General features: G+C 43.0%; 1 protein-coding gene across 1 annotated transcript in view; it reads right to left on the bottom strand.

Annotated features, from left to right (window-relative positions):
* LOC138681606 (saccharopine dehydrogenase-like oxidoreductase) overlaps window positions 1-25,711 on the bottom strand; it is a 256,288-nt gene that overhangs the window by 87,780 nt on the left and 142,797 nt on the right. The window contains exons 7-8 of the mRNA XM_069769242.1: window positions 11,999-12,116; window positions 166-285 (exon numbers count right to left, since the gene is read on the bottom strand). Coding sequence (XP_069625343.1) covers window positions 166-285; window positions 11,999-12,116 — 238 coding nt within the window. The remainder of the gene's footprint in view (window positions 1-165; window positions 286-11,998; window positions 12,117-25,711) is intronic.

Raw genomic sequence — 25,711 nt, 5'->3', positions numbered from 1 at the left:
GCTTTTCACATTTCCTTCATTCTGTTAGGAGGTGCTGGTCAGATTTTGTAGTATTGATAACAAGGTACAAGATATATGTGATATCAAAGTTTGCTTTTATGATGCTGTGTGCCCCTAGCAATACTACTATCTACAGAAAATAAAAAAAGGAAAAAAAAGGCTTACCTTTATTAGAAGTTTCCGACCACAGCTGCATAGCGTAAAAAGCAGAAAGAAGAATCCTCCAAACATCAATTTTATAATTGAAGTGATACCACCCACTGCAAAATATTCAGCATATTGCACCTAGGAAGAGGAAAACTATATATATTATGCCAATGTACACACTGGACAGAAAGCCCTTCAGTTCATTCACTCACATCTTTAAAAAGGTTATAGTTTAATTGTGAGATGGGAATCCCCTAAAACCTCTTCTAACATCATAATGTACATGTATACTGTGGGAAGATTTGCTGCATACTGACCTTTATGTCTGTATGTGATGACCTCAATTAAATGAGGATTACAACAATGGTTGTAAACTCTAACCTGGACATTTAACACTTTTTACAGCATGATGAATGCAGATCATGATGATGACAAAGTCCCCAAAACTGCTGTCCACGATCAGTCCCTGTTCACATATGCCCCAACAGACATGCATTTTACATACATTCTGCAGATGCAGTAATTGAACCTGCGTCCGAGATGCCCGCAAGGCAATAGTTAAAGCAGCTAGCAAACCGGGCTGGCAGCTGACGTCAGCATGCACGGCGCCGGCATATGATGTCATTGTCATTCGCCAGCGAGTGCGCATTTCAAACGGGAGGGATCTTCGCCGCAGGAAAGCGGCAAGCCACAATGTGGTCAACCGGCAGGATGGAGATACATGGACTATGAGTCTCCATCCTGCCCAGCGCAGAATGAAGACAAGGGGCAGGATGGGAGACACGGGGTAGAATGGAGACAAGGAGGCAGGATGGAGACATGGGGGCAGAATGGAGACACGGGGGGCAGGATTGGGACATGGGGGCAGAATGGAGACACGGGGAAGAATAGAGACACGGGGGAAGAATGGGGACACGGGCAGATTGAAGACAAAGGGGGCAGAATAGAAACAAAGGGGCAGAATGGAGGCAGAATGGAGACATGGGGCAGGATGGGAGACACTGGGGCAGGATGGGAGACATAGGGGGCAGGATGGGAGACACACGGGGCAGGATGGAGACACGGGGCAAGATCATGGTGCAGGATGGAGACAGATGGGGCAAAATGAATACGATGGAGACAGATGGGGCAGGATCATGGGACAGATGGGGCAGGATCATGGGACAGATGGGGCAGGATGGGACATCACATGGGGGCAGAATGGATACCCATGAGGGCAGGATGGAAGAACATATGGCTGGAGCCAGGAATGAGACACACGGGGGCCAGGATGGGGGATATTATTACCATAGGGGCTAATTAAGGGATATTATTACTGCAGTGATGTATTTATTTTATTTTTTGAGGATACTGTTTTAAATGGAGGAGGCGGTCCTGTTACTGTGCAGAGCGACACTGTCATGTTTTTTTTCTTCATCTGATGTAGTTTAGAATTTGGGAAAAAATTAAGTAATGTGTTCTGCAAGCGGAGTTCCAAATAACTGTGATATTTCCTGCAGAGACTAGCCCTGGCTGGAAGAAGTGATGGCGGTCTGTGCTGGATGAAGACGAAAAGCAAAGATGAAGGACTTCACCTAGGGACGTCACTGGTGAGTCAGTGTGTACCTGTACACTGACACTATACAATGTATACTATATACAGCCGCCCTGTGTACAATGTCTCCAGTGATCACTGTATTCCCTTCACACTGACACTATATACAGAGCTCCTCTATATAATGTCATTGATCACTGTATAAGCTGTACAATATATACAGTTCTAATGTGTATAATGTCATTGGTGATCACTGTTACCTGTACACTGACACTATATACAGAGCTCCTGTGTATAATTTCACCGGTAATCACTGTATTACCTGCACACAGACACTGCATACTAAGTACAGATCTCCTGTGTATAATGGCACTTATAGTGATATTAGTATTCTGTTTTTTTTTATTAATGATCAGTATTGTAGTATTCAGTCACTATGTGGTTTGAAATATGTTGTCCGGCCATGGTGTGGTGGTATTTGTTCCTTGTATGTGCTATTATTTGGTCGCTATGTGATGGTAATATGTGGTCTGGTCATGGTGTGATGGTATTTATTCCTTGTATGTGGTATTATTTGGTCACTGCGTTGATAATATGTGGTCTGGACATGATGTGGTGGTCTTTGTTCCTTATATGTGATATTATTGGTCATTTTAAAAATGTAAAAATAAATAAAAATATACCTAAATTGTATTGGATATTTTAACAAATGTTTAATAGGTTAGAGTAGAGTATTACTTGGTTAAAAGACTCTACCTTGTCGTTTTGGCGGCTTAAAAAATCTTTAGGCCAAAACCAACTACATGTGTAATCTGGTGATGGGAACTGTTAATGTGTGATTGGTGAGAAGTGAAGTTTTTACAAGAAAGAGCAGTGGGACTGTGGACAGTTCGATGGGTGGAGGCAGGGCTGGGGTGGAGCCTGGGCAGAGCCTCAAGGGAGCCACGAAAATTTTGCCAGTATGGGGCCCCGAAATTCCTAGTGGCAGCCCTCCTTATGCGGCATGTATTCTACCCTCAATGTGCATGTCAAAAAAAGCCTCAAACAAGGAAATAACATATGCGTTCTGAACACCGTGCGTCAATGCACAGGTCCATCATACGTCAGTGCAGAGGTTCACTATTCAGGGAAAGTGATTGGAACCTTCCCTTGCATCTCAATTTAGTTATTGTTTTCATGGTTTTAAATGGATGACAATTACTGTGCTGTTAGGAGAGAAACGATTACTTATTCCTTGCAGAGCACATGTATTAGATTATCGCTATATCATCATACAATATTTAATTCCATTTAAACAACATTAAGAAAAAAGTATACGAATTTCTGAAACACAATATAACATAATATCAAGTGACTTAACATGTAAAGTGTCAGAGATGACCCCACAAATAAACCAAAAATACACAATGAAAAAACAGCAGGAAGTATAAAGCGGGTGAAATAAGTTTAATTAGAAAATTGGTGACATGTTCTATATTTATTTCTAAAGGTGCTATCGACATGAAATTCTTACCAGAAGATAGTAACAACCCATCTAAAGAAATCAAACCATAGATGTTCAATACTTATATCACCCGCCATATATGAAGATAAAAATAATGGGCTGCAAATATGCCTTAATTGTGTATAATGTAGGGAATATATGAGGATTGAATCTCAAGACAGATCAGCAGATAAGGAAGGGTAAAGTCTCAATACAACTCTTGAGAGGATACTATATAGTTCATTAAAAAAAAAAGGGTACCGCATAGAACAGCAAAATACATAAATCCCAAAAGAATGGTGGGAAATAAAATATTAGCCAAAACCCATAAGGATTAGTGGGTATAAGGTAGTTTATTCAGGGTGTCACCTAATAATTAAATGAACCTGCCAGCAGCATTGTGCTGAGTAACCTACAGACACTGTCAGATTGGCGCCGTTGTACTGATTAACCCCTTTGCCCAGAAGCCTGTTTTCACCTTCCTGACCGGGCCAATTTTTACAATTCTGACCACTGTCAATTTATGAGGTCATAACCCTGGAACGCTTCAAAGGATCCCACTGATTCTGAGATTGTTTTCTTGTGACATATTGTACTTCATGATAGTGGTAAAAATTCTTTGATGCAACCTGCGTTTAGTTGTGAAAAAAAAACTGAAATTTAGCGAAAATGTCACAATTTTCAAATTTGTAATTTTATGCCCTTAAATCAGAGACTAATATCGCACAAAATAGTTAATAAATAACATTTCCCACATGTCTACTTTACATCAGCACAATTTTGGAACCAAATTTTTTTTTTAGGACGTTATAAGGATTAAAAGCTGACCAGCACTTTTTCATTTTTTCAACAAAACTTATAAATCCAATTTTTTAGGGACCACATCACATTTGAAGTAACTTTGAGGGGTCTACATGACAGAAATACCCAAAAGTTACACCATTTCAAAAACTGCACCACTCAAGGTGCTCACAACCACATTTAAGAAGTTTATTAACCCTTCAGGTGCTTCACAGGAGCTGAAGCAATGTGGAAGGAAAAATGAACATTTAACTTTTTAGTCATAAAAACACTTTTTAGTCATAAAAATGACATTTCAGCACCGATTTTTTAATTTCCACAAGGGTAACAGGCACAAGTGGACCGCTGAAGTTGTTGGGCAATTTCTCCTGAGTACGCCAATAACCCATACGTGGGGGGAAACCACTGTTCGGGTGCACGGCAGGGCTCAGAAGGGAAGGAGTACCTTTTGACTTTTTGAACGCAAAATTGGCTGAAATTGAGAGCGAACGCCATGTCGCGTTTGGATAGCCCCTGATGTGCCTAAACAGTGAAAAACACCCACAAGTAACCCCATTTTGGAAACTAGACCCTTCAAGGAATTAGCTGTGTTGTGAGCACTTTGAACTCCCAGGTGCTTCACAGAAGTTTATAACGTAGAGCCGTGAAAATTAAAAAAAAAAATCTAATTTTTTCCACAAAAATTATCTTTTAGCCCCAATTTTTTTAAATTTTCTCAAAGGTAGCAGGAGAAAATGGACCGATACTTTGTTGTGCAATTTCTCCTGAGTATGCTAATACCTTATATGTGGAGTTAAACCACTGTTTGGGTGTATGGCAGGGCTCGGAATGGAAGGAATGACGTTTTGGATTGCAGACTTTGATGACATGGTCTGCAGGTGCAATATCGCGTTTGCAAAGCCCCTAATGTGCCTAAACAGTGGAAATCCTCTACAAGTGATCCCTTTTGGAAACTACACCCCTGAAGGAATTTATGTAGAGGCATAGTTTCATAGTAGTAATATGATGATATAATATATGATACAATGCTTTTGGTTTTACTGGTATATGAATTTATAATGTGGTGTTATGTGCATGTTGTTCGGAGTACATCAGATTATAAAAGTGTGTTGTATCAACAGGGTATAAACTAATTTCATCAATTTGTGCAAGTTTCTCAGGGCAGGTTTCACAATGGTAAATTGAGTCTTTTAGTATTCCCCTCTGGGAGAACGCTCTGCACCCTTTTTGTCATTGTCATATCCTTGTTGTTTGGGGAACCAGTACTGGGAAATTTTGACCTGGGACAATACGGCCACTATCAGTTTCAGAAGTACTGGGACCCTCACCTTCCGGAATGTCAAACATTAGTGCCTGGATGATTACCTCCTAAAACTGAAAGAAGATCTCGCCTTCTGGAATGTCAAACATTAGTGCCTGGATGATTACCGCCTGAAACTGAAGGACGGTTCCCGCATTGCCTGCAGATCGGAACAGCACAAAAGCATTGTACAGTGCCATCTGTACAATGTGCACGGCCAATTTTTTGTACCATACTTTTCTTTTCTTTTGTACCATGGCTTTTTGCCTGGCACTGTATGGTTTAAGGACTTGATCTGAAAGATTTACACCCCCATGTACCGATTGTCATCTCTGCTGCATTTACAGGGGTCTATCTGGCGTATGATGACATGTGATTTTGGGTGAAAAATTGATGAGCATACAGGTTTGTCTGGGCTACCATAACATTATTTCCTCACTGAAAAAGCATTGGAAATAGTCAATTTCATTTTTCGGAGTTTGTAATCCTTATGGGATCGATTGCTGCAGGAGTTGCCTGGGTCCTAGGGTACCTTACTGGGGGTCCTTCCTCACTAGAAGAGGAGGAGGAGGAACAGACGAATGTGGGATCTTCCTCACTGGATGAATCCGTGTCGGAGGCAAGGAAGGCGTATGCCTCCTCTGGTGAATAGCGTCCTGACGAATGGGCCATTTTTATTTTATTTTTTCCAAACCCCGCGGACATGTGTGTAAGTGGTGCTTTTACACGTGTAATGTGTGGGACTTATGTACAGGGTACTATTTATTATAAAAAACAAAGACAAAAATAGAGAGAAAAAAATGTAGGAGAAACAGAAGAAAAAAATGAAAAGAAAAATCAGATGTAAAAAAAAAAAAAGTTTGTATAAAAAATACAGACGTTCACTACACTAATGCCCTCCCTATAAATTTACCCAACACAAATATTTTTTTTTACAAAAGAAAAACGGATGTCACCAACAATGTGATGTACGCTCCCCTAATGCACTAGAAATTACCCGACAATAGCAGTTTTTCATGCAAAAAGAAAAAAATGACGCTACCTCTAAAACAACGCTGTGCGATTTTTTTTTTTTCTCTAAAACAAGATTGGTCGTCACATGCACTGTGACGCCGGCTATACTAACACACTAATTCGCTACCTCTAAAACTACGCTGTACTAACTACTATTATTTTTATTTTTAAAAAAATAAAATAAAATCGGCAGTCACTTACATTGCTAACTAGCTTAAAAAAAAAAGAAAAAGTCCCATGGCGCAGTCTCTGATCAGCAGTGATACTGATCAGAGCGCTGCGGACTCAGGAAGAGCACGATTGCTCTGCACAGGATGCTGCGCACACACAAAAAACGCACGAAAAAGTATTCTACAAATTAAATTGTAAGAAGGGGAGAGGGGGGGGGATACTGGATCACTGATGAGTCACACAGCAACCAGCACACAACAGATCAGCAGGCAGATCGCAGGAGGATCACTCTGGTCTGGAGCAGGAGTAACTTGGAGGCAGGAGATCGCAAGGTGGGAAAATCACACTGGCCACCAATGAATCTGTTACTCAGGTGACACAGAGGGGATATGCAACCGCTCTGCATGCCATATCTGAGACAAAGATGGCGTGCAGAGTGGTGATCGCCATTTTAGATTAACCCCTTGGGCTCTGACTGGCCATAAACTGTTGTTGAACCAATCAGTGCCAAAGAGGTTAATCAGGTGAGGTGACGTCGTGATCACCCCACCCATTTTGATGGCTGTGATTGGTGCTGTGTCACAAAGCACCGATCACAGCATGTCATTTTTTTTTTATTAACTTTATTGTCACATGGCTGTGATTCGCTAGTCAGCATTAACCAGCCAATCACAGCGATTGCCGATGAGGGGGAACGGTACAGACCCTTGGGGCAATGTGCAGGGATGGTCTGCTGTCAGGGACAGCAGCCATCTTAACCTGGTCACGGCACGATGCACGTACCTGTACTGCAGTTCCCACAGAACTAGTACGGCGCATGCCGGGAAGGGGTTAAAATGATACCTTGGTTGATGAAATCCGTCTTGTGGCTGTTGTTTAATCTTTATTTTCAGTTTTAGGATGGGGGGACCACATCGCAAGAGGATGGGAGGCGGCGGACTGGGACCTGCGACACCCATAGGACCTGACCGCCCCCAGGTGAACTTTCCAGAAAAAAACGGAGTTCAAGAGTACAAATTTTATTCCACAATAAATCACATACAAAAAATAGTCAGAATTTAATCAAAAGACAATAAATTGTTAGCTTTTACAGCAAGGGAAACTGAAAATAACAATGAAAAGCGGTGAGAGCCCCAATTGATCAGACGCAGCACAGCCGTCACTCCAGGCCTGTGCGCGCCAGACGCGGCCTCCTCTTGCTGCATTAACGTCCCCAGCGCCTGCGCTGTAAGTACAAAGGGCAGCGCAACTGCGCATGCCTGAAAAAAAACTTAATGCCCAGGTGCCGGGGACGATAATGCTGCAAGATGAGGCGGCGCCCGGCGCGCACAGGCCCGGAGTGACGGCTGTGCTGCGTCTGTTTAGGAAGGAGAGTCCCACCCCCGGGACGGTTTCAGGGTATGAGAGGGCACATTTTATAAACGCTTATTTCAGCGTGTGCAGGCATCATAACTAAAAGAGCCACCTTGTCAGAATGCAGCATTTGTGCTGCACAAGGTGGCTCTTTTAGTTACCAACGCCTGAGGGAGGTGACAGGTTCCCTTTAAAGGTGAGATCGGGGGCATATCTACAGCATTATAGAATACTGTAGATAAGCCCTGAAAGGCGATGGCCATAACTCGTATCAGGCCAAACCTGGCATCAGGTTCCCTTTAAGGAGATTCTCGTGCTCCTGGGTGAGCTGAGGGCGGAACTGTGGAGGAACTTCATGTGGTGGTCTGTTTAGCTATTCATACTGATCGCTTATGACTAGAGATGAGCAAATAGGTTAAGAGACAGATTGCCAAACATAAATTCGACACAAATATGGTACATTTGGATTCGTGTAACACGAGCATTTTTCTTAAAATCGGAAAAAGTCGGTAACATTTGGTAAAATATAGAATAAAAGCTGGCAATTCATGGGCCGTGTTCAGTAAATTCACGGCGTGACAGGTTAAAATAGAATAGACAGAATGTATACACATAGAATACATAGATATATAGATGTCAGTGACAGTGTCATATTGACGCACAGAGAGGGCGCAGAAAACGCTACTTGTAGCGTTTTCCCTGCGCCGGAATTCCTGCTCTGTACGATTTTATGACAACGCATGTGTCGCAAAACGCTGCGTTGTGTACATGCGTTGTTGGTTGCATCGCCGACGCTGCGCCCAATAACACAAATGTGAACGTTACATTAGCCATCATGTTATATAACCCTAGTCTTAAGAGTTTGAAAACGATACTTGTGTTGCACTCTCCTCGCTAACTGAAACATATTTCCAACAATAATCATATGAACAACGTGAATACAGAAACAACCAGAGATAGTTTTTAAAGTTATAAGTTTTTTGGTTGGCACCTAGCTTGGATGTGCTGGTCTTTTTCACTATTTGTATCTAACTCTTTTTGGACATCTGCACTCCCGCAGGTGATTTTAAGAAGTTAGTTGGTCTATTTCTGACCCATAAATTGTAGGCTTTGTTTGCTCAGGAGAGGTGACATATCAGGACAGGGACCCAAGAGTGAAGGACCCCTTGACCTGGAAGTTGGGCGCACATATATTGGCCAATTTATGCGCTAAGTACCTTCTTTTTCATGCTATTTTTTATAGCAATCTTGCAGATGAATCTATATATATAATTGTCTAAGGGTTTTTCCGTATGTCTGTCTGTCTGTCTTTCTGTCTGTCTGTCTGTCCTGGAAATCCCGCGTCTCTGATTGGTCGAGGCCACCAGGCCTCGACCAATCAGCGACGGGCACAGTATCGACGTAGAAATCCCGCGTCTCTGATTGGTCGAGGCCGCCCGGCCTCGACCAATCAGCAACGGGCACAGCGACGATGATGTCATAAAGGACGTAGAAATCCCACGTTTCTGATTCAGCGACGGGCACAGTATCGACGTAGATGTCATAATGGTTGCCATGGCGACGATGATGTCATAAAGGTTGCCTCGACCAATCAGCGACAGGCACAGTCTGCCGCGAATTCTGGAATCATCATTGTCCATATACTACGGGGACATGCATATTCTAGAATACCTGATGCATTAGAATCGGGCCACAATCTAGTATTTCATATACAGTTATACTCAAAAATTTAAATACCACGGCAGTATTGTTAATTTTTTTGCCTTTTTTTCAGAGAATATGAATAATAACACTAAAACTTTTTCTCCACTCATGGTTAGTGGTTGGGTGAAGCCATTTATTGTAAAACTACTGTGTTCTCTCTTTTTAAATCATAATGACAACCCAAAACATCCAAATGACCCTGATCAAAAGTTCACATACCCTGGTAATTTTGGCCAGATAACATGCACAGAAGTTGACACAAATGGGTTTGAATGGCTACTAAAGGTAACATCCTCACCTGTGACCTGTTTGCTTGTAATCAGTGTGTGTGCATAAAAGCTGAGTGAGTTTCTGGGATCCAGATAGGCTCTTGCGTCTTTCATCCAGCCACTGACGTTTCTGGATTGTGAGTCATGGGGAAAGCAAAAGAACTGTCAACAGATCTATGGGAAAAGGTAGTTCAACTGCATAAAACAGGAAAGGGATACAAAAAGATATCCAAGGAATTGATAACGCCGGTCATCAGCGTTCAAACTGTGATTAACAAATGGAAAATCAGTAGCGCTGTAAAAACAAAACTACGGTCAGTTAGACCAACAAAAATGTCGTCCACAACTGCCAGGAAAATTGTTCGGGATGCAAAAAACACCCAAAAATAACATCAGCTGAAGTACAGGATTCTCTGAAAACTAGCAGTGTGGCTGTTTCAAGATGCACAATAAGGAGGCACTTGAAGAAAACTAAGCTGCATGATTGAGTCGCCAAAAGAAAGCCATTTCTGTGCAAATGCCACAAAGTACATCACCTACAATACGCAAAACAGCACAAAGACAAGGTAATTTGGAGTGATGAGACCAAAATTGAACTTTTTGTCCACAACCATAAACATTATATTTGGAGAGAGGTCAACAAGGCCTATGATGAAAGGCTGAAGACTAAGAACACGTTTGTGTTCGAAACGCGTTCAGCGACGGCTGATATGTGATCCTATGCCTAGCCATCTATTGGGATCGACTATTTTATGGATTTGTTTCAATAAAGTTTATTGGATTTTAATACATCAGAATTTTCCCTTTTTCCTGGAGGTGGATTACCGAACTCTTTGTGCTTCTACCACGTCCTGGGCTGGACGTTTTCCCTGCTCGGACGTCTGTATCGCTTGTGGATCCCTGTTGAAATTTTTTTTTTCTTTTTTTGTATCTATGATGAAAGGAACACCATTAATACTGTAAAGCACTGAGGTGGATCGCTGATATTTTGGGGATGTGTGAACTACAAAAGAACTTGATTAAAGTTGAAGGAAAGATTAATGCAGCACGTTATCAGAAAATACTGGAGGCAAATTTGCAATTATCAGCCCGGAAGTTGCGCATAGGACGTACTTGGACGTTCCAACATGACAACTATCCAAAACACAAGGCCAAGTCAACCTGTGATTGGCTACAGCAGAACAAAGTGAAAGATCTGGTGTGGCTATCTCAGTCTCCTCACCTCAGCCTTACTAACTATGTTACTATTTATTAGGTTCTGTAGAAGGACGTAGATCTGGGGATTTATTATGATGGAATATAGGCTGAACTGGATGGACAAATGTCTTTTTTCGGCCTTACTAACTATGTTACTATCATTGAGCCACTCTGGGGAGATCTCAAGTGCATAGTTCATACTAGAGAGCCCAGGAATTTACAGGAACTGGAGGCTTTTGCCAAGAAGAGACCACCTGAGAAAATAACTCACCTTTACCGCCTGAGAAGATGAGGAACCTCACCCACAATTACCACAAAAGACTTCAAGTTTCAGGCAGCACGGTGGCTCAGTGGATAGCTCTGCAGCCTTGCAGCGCTGTAGTCCTGGGTTCTAATCCCACCTTGGACAACATCTGCAAGGAGTTTGTATGCTCTCCCAGTGTTTGCGTGGGTTTCCTCGGGGTACTCTGGTTTCCTCCCACATTCCAAAGACATGCTGATAGGGAATGTAGATTGTGAGCCCCAATGGGGACAGCGATGATAATGTGTGCAAACTGTAAAGCGCTGCAGAATATGTTAAAGATTATTGTTATTATTATTATTATTAAGCGGTCATTGATGTTAAAGAGGGCAATACTCTGTATTAAGAAATGGGGTATGTAAACTTTTGATCAGGGTCATTTGGATGTTTTGGGTTGTCATTATGAATTAAAAAGAGAAAACACAGTAGTTTGACAATAAATGGCTTCACCCAACCTCTAACCATGTGTAGAGAAAACGTTTTGGCTTTATCATTCATATTCTCTTAAAAAAAGGGTAAGAAAGCAAAAATTCTGCTGGGGTATGTAAACTTTTGAGCTCAACTGTATACACTATATATAACGCTTTCTTTCCTTTTTTCCCCATTTTCCATGGCAGTAATGCAGTTTTGATGTTTTAGACTACATTAATCATTCTTGGTAATTCATGGTGTAACCTTTATAGTTTTTCAAGTAATACAGAAACAACCAACAGACATTACTCACAGGAGTCTCCTGCAGATTCTCATAGAGATAACGTTGGGTCCTCTCCACGACAGCAGCATCTGATCCAGGAAAAAGAACGGAATACTTCTGCACCTCATTACTATAAAATATTGCACCCCTGCAAAACAAAGTGCAAACTAGTGTATATATATATATATATATATATATATATATAAACAACAAAAGTAGAATAGCCTAGTCTTGCATGACTCTACTCGGTCTAACCCCTTCATGACCTTGGGTTTTTCAGTTTCCATTTTTTGCTCCCTGTCTTCCAAGAGCCTTGACTTATTTATTTTAGCTGTGTGAGAGTTTTTTTTTTTGTGGGATGAGTTGTATTTTTGACAGACACCATTAGTTTTATCATATCGTGTACTGGAAACATGTTTAAAAAAATTGCAGTGCGGTGAAAATAAAAAAGTGCAATTCCACAATTGTTTTTTCTTTTAACATGTTTCACCAAATACTAAAAGTGACCTACTGTTATGATTCTCTAGGTCATTACTCATTCGCAGATACCAAACATGTATAGGCTCTTTTTTATTTAAGTGGTGAAGAAAATCTAAGGTTTGCAAAAAAATAAATAAATGTTGACATTTTCTGAGACATGCAGCGTCTCCATTTTTCCGGATTTGGGGCTGGGTGAGGGCTTATTTTTGTACGCCGAGCTGATGTTTTTATTGATAGCATTTTGGGGTAGATACGATCTTTTGATGGCCTGTTATTGCATACTATTGCAATGTTGTGGCGGACAAAAAAAAACGGAATTCTGGAGTTTTGATTTTCTTGTTACGAAATTTACCGATCGGATTACTTCTTTTTATATATTCATAGATTGGTTGATTCTGATCGTGATGATACCAAATATGTGTATTTTTAAAATTGTTTTATTTGGATTGGGTGGAAGGGGGCTGATTTGAACTTTTATATATATTTTTTTCTAGTTCAAACCTGCTTCAATAGTCTCCATGGGAGACTAGAAGCTGGGATTATCTGTGCCCTTGCTGTGTGTAGCGAAAATGATAACCTGCTTGAGAACCGGCGGCAGGCATTTAACACGTTAATAGCTGCGGGTGGATCGCGGCTGTTAGGAGCACATGATAGCTCATGAGATCAACTGTCATGTGCAGGAAAACATGCAGGCTCAGCGCAGGAGCCCGCATGGAGTGTAGAGACATGACCTACGAAGTACCTATAAGTCACAGGTTGAGAAGAGGTTAAAGGTACTGGGTCAGCACAGAATGACTGTTCAAACCAAGTATTGGCACTTGGTGCTTAAAGACAGGGCCGATCATTTAATCCCTTCACCACCTTGAGATTTTCTGTTTTTTTGTGGTTTCATTTTTTTGCTCCCCTTCCTCCCAGAGCCACAACTTTATTTTCCCGTCAATATAGCCATATGGAGGCTTGATTTTTGCAGGACAAGTTGTACTTTTTTTTTATATCTCCAGTTGTGGCACTATGATATTTAACTTCAATTTTTCTTTCGTATTATGTTTTTTGATGACTATGTTAAGAAAGTTGTTTCCCAAAAGAACAGATATCCGATGTAAAATCTTCCAAAGTTCCCGACTTAGCCATGTGGCACATTTGGGGCAGATTGATCCTAATGTTTGGTCGTAAATTATAGTTTGCTTTCATGTTCCCTGTTTTTGCGAATATCTCGAGAATGCTTATATATTCTTTTTTTAGGGGCAAAATGATACAGTGGCCAACGACCTTCTTACCGCCAAGAGCAAACAAGACTACTCTGTCCTCCTCCTCCTGGACCTGTCTTCTGCCTTCAACACTGTGGACCATTCCCTCCTGTTACAGATTCTCTCATCTCTTGGCATCACAGACTTGGCCCTATCCTGGATCTCATCATATCTAACAGACCGGACATTCAGTGTCTTCCTCTCCCACACCACTCCTCATCTCGCCCCCTTTCTATCAGTGTTCCCCTAGGCTCAGTTCTATGATCCCTACTCTTCTCCATCTACACCTTCGGCCTAGGACAGCTCATAGAATCCCACGGTTTAAAATATCATCTCTACACTCATGACACGCAGATCTACCTATCTGGACCTGACCTTGCTTCCTTACTGACCAAAATCCCACAATGTCTGTCTGCTATTTCAGCTTTCTTTTCTGCTCGCCTTCTAAAACTAAACATGGACAAAACAGAATTCATCATCTTTCCCCCACCTCACGCTACCCCTCCACCCGACCTATCCATCAATGTCAATGGCTGCCCACTTTCTCCAGTCCCGCACGCTCAGTGCCTCGGGGTGATCCTTGACTCTGCCCTTTCTTTCAAGCCACATATCCAAGCCCTTGCCTCCTGCCGATTCCAACTCAAAAACATTTCCTGGATCCGTGCATTCCTTGACCATGAAACCACAAAAACACTAGTACATGCCCTTATCTCCTGCCTCGACTACTGCAACCTCCTACTCTCTGGCCTCCCATCTAGCACTCTGGCACCACTCCAATCCATCCTAAACTCTGCTGCCCGACTAATCCACCTGTCTGCCCATTATTCCCCAGCCTCTCTTCTCTGCCAGGCCCTTCATTGGCTTCCTATTGCCCATACAGTTCAAAACACTAACAATGACATACAAAGCCATTCACAACCTGTCTCCTCCAAACATCTGTGACATGGTCTCCCGGTCAGACCTACACGCAACCTTTGATCCTCTCACGGTCTCCTTCTCTACTACTCTCACATCTCTTCCGCACACAACCGCATTCAAGACTATTCCCGTGCTTCCCCTATACTCTGGAACTCTCTATCCCAACACATCAAGCTCTCGCTTACCACGGAAACCTTCAAAAGGAACCTGAAGACTCACCTCTTCCGACAAGCCTACAACCTGCAGCGATCCTCTGTCTGCTGATCCGCCGCATGACCAACTTTACCCTCTCCTAGTGTATCCTCATCCATCCCCTGTAGACTGTGAGCCCCCGCAGGCAGGGTCCTCTCTCCTCCTGTACTTGTGTGTGCCTTGTTTTACTCATGTTTATTGTACTTGTTTATATTTGCCCCGTTCACATGTAAAGCGCCATGGAATAAATGGCGCTATAAAAATGTATAATAATAATAATAATACAGTCCTACAGTTCTGAAACCTATTTCCCCAAAGGCAGAACACAAAAAATTAATATGTAGTCTATGGCCAAACTGCTGAACCAATCTGACCCAAAATTGCAAAATGGGTATATCTGGTGCTTCAGAAAGTTTCATATCAGGTTTCAGCTCTCTAAGACTTACTGTTACTGACCTGGTGTAAAACCTTTGATGTTCCAGATTTATCCATATAGCACATTTGGGGAAGATTTGGTCCTAACTTTATATCGAATTAATATTTGCTTTTGGTTATGTTTTTTGGCAAATATGTCGGCAATGTTAGGTCCTAGGAAATTGAAACCAAGTACAAAACCTTTGGAAGCACATGATTTACCCATTTGCAAAATTTAGTGAAGATTGGTCCATTAATTTGCCCATGCAAAAATAATAGACAACAGAGATATATATTGTTAGTAATGGCACACATCAATATAAAATTATATCAGTGCACTTAAAAAGTGCAGCGATATAGTGGTGTTTCAGCAACATAAAGACAGACTTTTCTGAAAAGGTTCTCATAGTGCTCTACTTTGTAAATGCCAAAGACCAACTGCTGAGTAATGTTATTCTTACAAGAATCTGTAGGAGTAAATACTTTGTATGCCATTTATCCTGTTTTTATATAAAAAAAAAACATATCTGGACTGACAAAATACCAATTGTGTAAAACCTCTTCTATGATTAGTGACATTTGAGCGGAGGTGAGGTGGGGGTTGTTTGATATCTGATGAATAGGTCTTTTCCCATGTATAGATTACTGAATGCAAAGAGGGCAGGACAGTAGAAAATGTCACAATCTATATTCAAAATATATATCAAATATATATCAAAAGATCAAATCTATCGGAGAATTAAGTGGCTGGGATCCAGGAGGCCAAATCCTATACACAAGGAGTATGTACTTGGCTTTGGACAGATTTGGGGCAATTTCTTAGGAGTCAATCATAAGTAGAGATTATTTCCTGAATAGCCCAAGCTTTATACTTTCTCCTGGCCATAGTACTGCCTTATCTTTACTCATTCCATGTGTCAGTCTTGTATGTTACTTTGTTTCTCCCTTGTCTACGCACAATTTAGTACAAGATCTATGTAGGACAATCCAGATAGTTTCACCACATTTTTGACACTCTAAATGTGGAATGTCATTTATGAATTTTCATAATACGTATTATTTAACGTTGGTTTAAATCATGTTCTAAACGAAAATTTGTATTTTACTTATTTTTTCAATATTTGACTCTCATGGTCCTTTAGATAGGTTTCATCAACTTTACTTGGCATGAAGACAAATTCCATTTTCATGTTTTTTTTTTCTTCCTTGAGTATCTGACTATGTTGCACACGTCTGTCAACAAGACCAAAACTGGTTTGCATTGGAAAGGGGATAAACCATAATGTAAAGATGGACAAATACGGTACTATTGAGACAAGGGGATCAGAATACATAATACAGGGGTTCTTCATTAAACAATATTAGATCTCCCATCCACACAACACAATGTATGAACGCCAATAACACAACAATCACAAGAAAAGAGGAGTCAAAACTCCTCGAGTGAATGGAACAATAGCACGCATGTGCGCTTAGCACTCATATACAGTGGTTATGGAAAGTATTCAGACCCTTTAAAATTTTTCACTCTTTGTTTCATTGCAGCCATTTGGTAAATTCAACAAAGTTCATTTTTTCTCATTAATGTACACACTGCACCCCATCTTAACTGAAAAAAACAAATGTACTACTTTTTGCAAATTTAGCAAAAAACAAAACAAACAAAAAAAAACAGAAATATCACATGGTCATAATTATTTAGACCCTTTGCTCAGTATTAAGTGGAAGCACCCCTTTGAGCTAGTACAATCATGAGACTTCTTCGGAATGATGCAACAAGTTTTTTACACCAGGATTTGGGGATCCTCTGCCATTCTTCCTTGCAGATCCTCTACAGTTCCATCAGGTTGGATGGTGAACGTTGGTGGACAGCCATTTTCAGGTCTCTCCAGAGATGCTCAATTGAGTTTAGGTCAGGGCTCTGGCTGGGCCAGTCAAGAATGCTCACGGAGTTGTTCTGAAGCCACTCCTTTGTTATTTTAGCTGTGTGCTTAGGGTCATTGCCTTGTTGGAAGTTGAACCTCCAGCCAAGTCTGAGGTTCAGAGAACTCTGGAAGAGGTTTTCATCCAGGATATCTCTGTACATGGCCGCATTCATGTTTTCTTCAATGTCAACCAATAGTCCTGTCTTTGCAACTGAAAAACACCCCCATAGCATGATGCTGCCACCACATTTCACTGTTGGGATTGTATTGGTGATGAGCAGTTGCCTGGCTTCCTTCACACATACCACTTATAATTATCACCAAAAAGGTCTATCTTCGTCTCATCGGACCAGAGAATCTTATTTCTCATATTCTGGCAGTACTTCATGTGTTTTTTTTTAGCAAACTCTATGCGGCTTTCATATGTCTTGCACGGAGGAGAGGCATCTGCCAAACCACTCTGCCATAAAGGCCCGACTGGTGGAGGGCTGCAGTGATAGTTGACTTTGTGGAACTTTCTGCCATCTCCCTACTGCAGAGTTCAGCCACAGTGATCTTAGGGTTCTTTACCTCTCTCACCAAGGCTCTTCTCCCACGATTGCTCAGTTTGGCTGGACGGCCAGGTCTAGGAAGACTTCTGGTGGTCCCAAACTTCTTCCATTTAAGGATTATGGAGGCCACTGTACTCTTAGGAACCTTGAGTACTGCAGAAATTCTGTTGTAACCTTGGCCAGATCTGTGCCTTGCCACAATTTTGTCTCTGAGCTCCTTGGCCAGTTCCCTTGACCTCATGATTCTCATTTGGTCTGACATGCACTATGAGCTGTGAGGTCTTATATAGACAGGTGTGTGCCTTTCCAAATCAAGTCCTATCAGTTTAATTAAACACACCTGGACTCCAATAAAGGAGAAGAACCATCTTAAGGAGGATCACAAGGAAATGGACAGCATGTGACTTAAATATGAGTGTCTGAGCAAAGGGTCTGAATACTTATGACTAGGGTTGAGCGAAACGGATCGGACAATTTCAGAAATCGCCGACTTTTGGCAAAGTCCGGTTTCGTGAAACCCGACCTGATCCTAATGTGGGATCGGCCATGAGGTCGGCGATCTGCGCGCCAAAGTCGCATTTCGTGTGACGCTTTAAGCGCCATTTTTCAGCCAATGAAGGTGCACGCAGAGTGTGGGCAGCGTGATGACATAGGTCTCGGTCCCCACCATCTTAGAGAAGGGCATTACAGTGATTGGCTTGCTTTCTGCGGTGTCACAGGGGCTGTAAAGGGGCGTGTACGCCGACCGCCATCTTACTTCTGCCGATCTGAGCATAGGGAGAGGTTGCTGCAGCTTTGTCAGAAGCAGGGATATAGTTAGGGAGGGAAGATTAACCCCCAAACCGCTTGTGCTGTAGCGATTTCCACTGAACAACACCACCTTTTCTTTGCAGGGGCAGTGGATTTTTTTTTTGGGTGCATCAGCTCTGTAGCTTCTTAGGCTGCATTCTAAGGCTCCCTGATAGCTGCATTGCTGTGTGTACGTCGCTGTGCAAACCAACTGCTTTTTCAAAGCAAAAATCCTGTTGCTTCTTTCTGCGCAGTTCTCTTGTTTCTTTGTCCACACTCTTTTGTGTGCACTGTGCAGCAGTCCTTTTTATTGCTGCCATACTTGTCCTTTGATCATTGTAGGGAAATTGAAATTCTACTACAGCCCTTGTATTTTTTTATATATCTGCCAGCCACGTTCTGCCTCGTCCATTGTGTGGTGTAATACACAGGGCCTGTTTTTTCCTGCAGTCCCCCCCCCAAAAAAAAGGGAGCTTTAAATTGCCACTAAGTGGATCTACGTGAGTTCTGTTTGGCATATATTTGCCAGCCACGTTCTGCCTTGTCCATTGTGTGGTGTAATACACAGGGCTTGTTTTTTCCTGCAGCCCCCCCCCCCCCAAAAAAAAGAGGGAGCTTTAAATTGCCACTAAGTGGATCTACGTGAGTTCTGTTTGGCGTATATCTGCCAGCCACGTTCTGCCTTGTGCATTGTGTGGTGTAATACACAGGGCCTGTTTTTTCCTGCAGTCTCCCCCCCCCCCAAAAAAAAAAGGGAGCTTTAAATTGCCACTAAGTGGATCTACGTGATTTCTGTTAGGCGTGTATCTGCCAGCCAAGTTCTGCCTTGTACATTGTGTTGTGTAATACACAGGGCCTGTTTTTTCCTGCAGTCTTCCCGCCAAAAAAAGGGAGATATAAATTCTCCAAAAGTTAATATACACCTTCTACCTTGTTTAACAGTAGCATATAACGGTTGTTATTTTGGTAACATTTCCGCAAAAATGAGGAAGTCTGGTGGAAGAGGCCGTGGGCGGTCGTTGCCAGCTGGTACTGATGGTGGTGGTAGTGGAGCATCTGGTGGTACTGGGAAAAGCAAGATAGCACCAAAGGCTCAAGGTGTTGAGGCAGCGTCATCGTCTGGCTACACAAGGCCTCGAAGGCTCCCTTATCTGGGAGTTAGAAAACCGCTTTTAAAGCCGGAGCAGCAGGAATAAGTTTTGGCTTTCCTTGCTGACTCAGCCTCTAGCTCTTTCACCTCCTCTTCAGAAGCTTCGAAATCTAAAACCAGCGAGTAGTCAGTGGCTGCTCCAGGTCCGGAAAAAGTTGCTTCCTTGTGTCCTTCACCCAAAACAAAAGTGAAGGATGCGGCAGGCAACACTACACTTTACTCCATGGAGCTCTTTACACATTCCGTGCCTGGGTTAGAGAGGGAAATTGTTAAATGCCCATTACAGGATGAATTGGACATGGAGTGCACAGATGCACAGCCACAGCTTGATTTTTTTGCTGTTCCATTGACTCAGATCACTACTTTGCCCCCGTAGTGTACTGAGCCCGAATCTGACCCTGATGAGACTATGGTGCCCAGTCCCGAACGCTATAGCACCTTACACGGTGACACAGAGGACGGTGCACATGACATTGAAGAGGAGGTGATAGATAACCCAGTTGTTGACCCAGATTGGCAGCCATTGGGGGAAGAGGGTGCCGCAGCCTGTAGCTCAGAAGTGGAGGAGGATGATCTGCAGCAGCCATCTACATTGCAAAAGCTGTCATCTGGCAGGCCCGCATCAGGCCCAAAACGTATGTCAAAAACCATAACAGGCGTAGGACAGCGTTGCAATCCGGTGACAGTAGCACGGCGTGCAAAGCCTGAAAAGTTATTCCATAGTAGGACGAGTGCAGTGTGGCAACTTTTTAACCAAGATCCGAATGATCAGTCCAAAGTTATATGTAAGAAATGCTGAAAGACCTTTAGCAGAGGTAAGAATGTTCAAAATTTAAATACAACGTGCATGCGTAGACATCTAACCAGCAGGCACTTGGAAGCATGGTGTCACGATCCATGTTTGGATCTGTGGCAGATCTGGTTTCCCTCAGATTTAAACCTTTTTTCCTTTTCTGGTCATTGGGGGTTAATGCAGTTTTCTCCTCCCGGTGGCCGCTGGTGTTATTGCATTGCTGCTGGGTCAGCTGATGTTTGTGACCACTCCCACCATCCTTTATAAGGTCACCTGGTGCATCAGCTAACTGTTGGTTATACAGTTCCTTTATGGAGTCCAACCTTGCAGTAGCAGCTCCCTGGTGTCAGCCAAGTCTGGTGTTTGGAGCTCAGTTGCTGTATTATCTTTGTTGTGGAGTTTGCAGCGGCGTGCACAAGCTAAGTTCTGAGTTTTGTTATTTTGTAGTTTGTGCATTCACCTTTTGGCATCGTGTTCCCCTCACTCTTATATTGTTTATTTGCTTTGTTGTGCTGTTTACACTGTTCACCCCCTGGGGTGGGGGTTGGGGGTTTAGTACAGGGTTTAACAGGAGACAGGGACAGGTCGGTGACTTGGGCCTCCCTACCTTCAAGGGTACCCTCAAGTTAAGGAAAGACAGGGCTTCCCCTAGCCTGAGGGGCAGTTCAGGGGCCCAGATTCCTAATCTCCAGTCTTCCTAATTTTGTCTCGTGACACATGGACTAACTACCAAACGTCCCGTATGAGGCTGAAGTTGGTTTCTTATTCGTTCAGTTTCTTATTCGGAGCTGAAGTTGGTTTCTTATTCGTCAGTTTCTTATTCGGCAATTATTTCTTTTCTGTTTTTTATAGGGTTAACAACAAAAAATGATCATCACAATAATAAAAGACAATGCAGCGAGGAGCCCTGATGTGAATACACTTAAAAACGGCAACAAAAACAATAAAACTGGCACAAAAATGGGCATCAAAGTGGGCACCAAAGAGCGCTGAAGAAAGGGTTAAATGCCTTTGGGCCACTGATCTAACACTGCAGACATATAGAACAGGGCGCCCCACATCCAAACCAGTTATTTCCAGCCTGGCCCAAATGGGTTCTGGGCATCAGAACTGGCATCAAAGTGGGCAGACAGTCAATTATTGCCATTTGAATAAGTAACTGATGTTTTTAAGGGGTTAAATGCCTTTGGGCCACTGATCTAACACTTAAAATATACAGATAGTGATGCCCTGCATGAAACGCAGGTCCCTCCAGCCTGGCCCAAATGGGTTCTGGGCACCAGAACTGGCATCAAAGTGGGCAAACATCCCATTTTCTTAGATTTGAATAAGTAACTGATGTTTTTAAGGGGTTAAATGCCTTTGGGCCACTGATTTGACACTTAAAATATACAGATAGTGATGCCCTGCATCAAATCCACGTCCCTCCAGCCTGGCCCAAATGGGTTCTGGGCACCAGAACTGGCATCAAAGTGGGCAAACTGTTGTGAATTCTGTGGCAGAGCTCCCTCCTGTGGTCACAAGTGGTACTTCGGCTGATTCTCTCTATGAGCTTCCGTTGGTGGAGGAGAGTGGTACTGCGGCTTCTGAGTTTCCTTCCTCAGGTGATGTGATGAAGTCGTTAGGTGCTGCTCTATTTAACTCCACCTAGTGCTTTGATCCTGGCCTCCAGTCAATGTTCTAGTATTGGACTTGTTTCCTCCTGGATCGTTCCTGTGGCCTGCTGCTCTGCATAGCTAAGTTCCGCTTTTGTTATTTTGTTTGCTGTTTTTTTCTGTCCAGCTTGTTTATTTGGTTTTTCTTGCTTGCTGGTAGCTCTGGGACGCAGAGGGTGTACCTCCGTGCCGCTAGTCGGTACGGAGGGTCTTTTTGCCCCCTTTGCGTGGTTGTTTGTAGGGTTTTGTGTTGACCGCAAAGTTACCTTTCCTATCCTCGCTCTGTTCAGAAAGTCGGGCCTCACTTTGCTAAATCTATTTCATCTCTACATTTGTCTTTTCATCTTAACTCACAGTCATTATATGTGGGGGCTGCCTTTTCCTTTGGGGTATTTCTCTGAGGCAAGGTAGGCTTATTTTCTATCTTCAGGCTAGCTAGTTTCTCAGGCTGTGCCGAGTTGCATAGGGAGCGTTAGGCGCAATCCACGGCTGCCTCTAGTGTGTTGGAGAGGATTAGGGATTGCGGTCAGCAGAGTTCCCACGTCTCAGAGCTCGTTCTATGTTTTTGGGTTATTGTCAGGTCACTGTATGTGCTCTGACTTCTATGTCCATTGTGGTACTGAATTACCTGATCATAACAGTACTGGAGGCCAAAAGTACTAATGATTTTCAATAGAGGGAAAAAAGAAGTTCTGAGACCATTTTTTTTCTCTGCACTGTGTTTTGCCTTTTTTTTCCCCTAGACATTTGGGTGGCTCAGGACACAGGTGTAGCGATGGGCATTAAAGGTCTGTCTTCATGTGTGGATCAGCTCACGGCAAGAGTACAAAATACTCAAGACTTTGTGGTTCAGAATTCTATGTTAGAACCAAGAATTCCTATTCCTGATTTGTTTTTTGGAGATAGAACTAAATTTCTGAGTTTCAAAAATAATTGTAAACTATTTCTGGCTTTGAAACCTCGCTCCTCTGGTGACCCAGTTCAACAAGTTAGGATCATTATTTCTTTTTTACGTGGAGACCCTCAGGACTGGGCATTTTCTCTTGCGCCAGGAGATCCTGCATTAAGTAATATTGATGCGTTTTTCCTGGCGCTCGGATTGCTGTACGATGAACCTAATTCAGTAGATCAGGCAGAGAAAAAAATGCTGGCTCTGTGTCAGGGTCAGGATGAGATAGAGGTATATTATCAGAAATTTAGAAAGTGGTCCGTACTCACTCAATGGAATGAAGGTGCGCTCGCAGCTATTTTCAGAAAGGGTCTCTCTGAAGCCCTTAAGGATGTCATGGTGGGATTTCCTATGCCTGCTGGTCTGAATGAGTCTATGTCTTTGGCCATTCAGATCGGTCGACGCTTGCGTGAGCGTAAATCTGTGCACCATTTGGCAGTATTATCTGAGCATAAACCTGAGCCTATGCAGTGCGATAGGACTTTGACCAGAGTTGAACGGCAAGAACACAGACGTCAGAATGGGCTGTGTTTCTACTGTGGTGATTCCACTCATGCTATCTCTGATTGTCCTAAGCGCACTAAGTGGTTCGCTAGGTCTGCCACCATTGGTACGGTACAGTCAAAATTTCTTTTGTCCGTTACCTTGATCTGCTCTTTGTCATCTTATTCTGTCATGGCATTTGTGGATTCAGGCGCTGCCCTGAATTTGATGGACTTGGAGTATGCTAGGCGTTGTGGGTTTTTCTTGGAGCCCTTGCAGTGTCCTATTCAATTGAGAGGAATTGATGCCACACCTTTGGCCAAGAATAAGCCTCAGTACTGGACCCAGCTGACCATGTGCATGGCTCCTGCACATGAGGAGGTTATTCGCTTTCTGGTGTTGCATAATCTGCATGATGTGGTCGTGTTGGGGTTGCCATGGCTACAAGTCCATAATCCAGTATTAGATTGGAAATCCATGTCTGTGTCCAGCTGGGGTTGTCAGGGGGTACATGGTCATGTCCCATTTCTGTCTATTTCGTCATCCACCCCTTCTGAGGTTCCAGAGTTCTTGTCTGATTACCGGGATGTATTTGATGAGCCCAAGTCCGATACCCTACCTCCGCATAGGGATTGTGATTGTGCTATCGATTTGATTCCTGGTAGTAAATTCCCAAAAGGTTGACTGTTTAATTTATCTGTGCCTGAGCACGCCGCTATGCGGAGTTACGTGAAGGAGTCCTTGGAGAAGGGGCATATTCGCCCGTCATCGTCGCCATTAGGAGCAGGGTTCTTTTTTGTGGCCAAGAAGGATGGTTCGCTGAGACCTTGTATAGATTACCGCCTTCTAAATAAGATCACGGTTAAATTTCAGTACCCCTTGCCGCTGTTATCTGATTTGTTTGCTCGGATTAAGGGGGCTAGTTGGTTCACCAAGATAGATCTTCATGGTGCGTATAATCTTGTGCGTATTAAGCGAGGCGATGAATGGAAAACTGCATTTAATACGCCCGAGGGCCATTTTGAGTATCTAGTAATGCCATTCGGACTTGCCAATGCTCCATCAGTGTTTCAGTCCTTTATGCATGACATCTTCCGAGAGTACCTGGATAAATTCCTGATTGTATACTTGGATGATATTTTGATCTTCTCGGATGATTGGGAGTCTCATGTGAAGCAGGTCAGAACTGTGTTTCAGGTCCTGCGTGCTAATTCTTTGTTTGTGAAGGGATCAAAGTGTCTCTTGGTGTTCAGAAGGTTTCATTTTTGGGGTTCATTTTTCCCCCTTCTACTATCGAGATGGACCCTGTTAAGGTCCAAGCCATCCATGATTGGACTCAGCCGACATCTCTGAAAAGTCTGCAAAAGTTCCTGGGCTTTGCTAATTTTTATCGTCGCTTCATCTGCAATTTTTCTAGTATTGCTAAACCATTGACCGATTTGACCAAGAAGGGTGCTGATGTGGTCAATTGGTCTTCTGCTGCTGTGGAAGCTTTTCAAGAGTTGAAGCGTCGTTTTTCTTCTGCCCCTGTGTTGTGTCAACCAGATGTTTCGCTTCCATTCCAGGTCGAGGTTGATGCTTCTGAGATTGGAGCAGGGGCTGTTTTGTCGCAGAGAAGTTCTGATTGCTCGGTGATGAAATCATGCGCCTTCTTTTCCAGGAAGTTTTCGCCTGCTGAGCGAAATTATGATGTTGGCAATCGAGAGTTGCTGGCCATGAAGTGGGCATTCGAGGCGTGGCGTCATTGGCTTGAAGGAGCTAAGCATCGCGTGGTGGTCTTGACTGATCATAAGAACTTGACTTATCTCGAGTCTGCCAAGCGGTTGAATCCTAGACAGGCTCGTTGGTCGCTGTTTTTTGCCCGTTTTGACTTTGTGGTTTCGTACCTTCCGGGCTCTAAAAATGTGAAGGCGGATGCCCTGTCTAGGAGTTTTGTGCCCGACTCTCCGGGTTTATCTGAGCCGGCGGGTATTCTCAAAGAGGGAGTAATTGTGTCTGCCATCTCCCCTGATTTGCGGCGGGTGCTGCAAAAATTTCAGGCTAATAAACCTGATCGTTGCCCAGCGGAGAAACTGTTTGTCCCTGATAGGTGGACGAATAAAGTTATCTCTGAGGTTCATTGTTCGGTGTTGGCTGGTCATCCTGGAATCTTTGGTACCAGAGAGTTAGTGGCTAGATCCTTTTGGTGGCCATCTCT

The sequence above is a fragment of the Ranitomeya imitator genome, chromosome 5, assembly GCF_032444005.1.
Source record: "Ranitomeya imitator isolate aRanImi1 chromosome 5, aRanImi1.pri, whole genome shotgun sequence".
Taxonomy (NCBI): Eukaryota; Metazoa; Chordata; class Amphibia; order Anura; family Dendrobatidae; genus Ranitomeya; species Ranitomeya imitator.
Note: the sequence above shows the minus strand (reverse complement) of the source record. Positions and strands in the feature narration are given on the sequence as shown.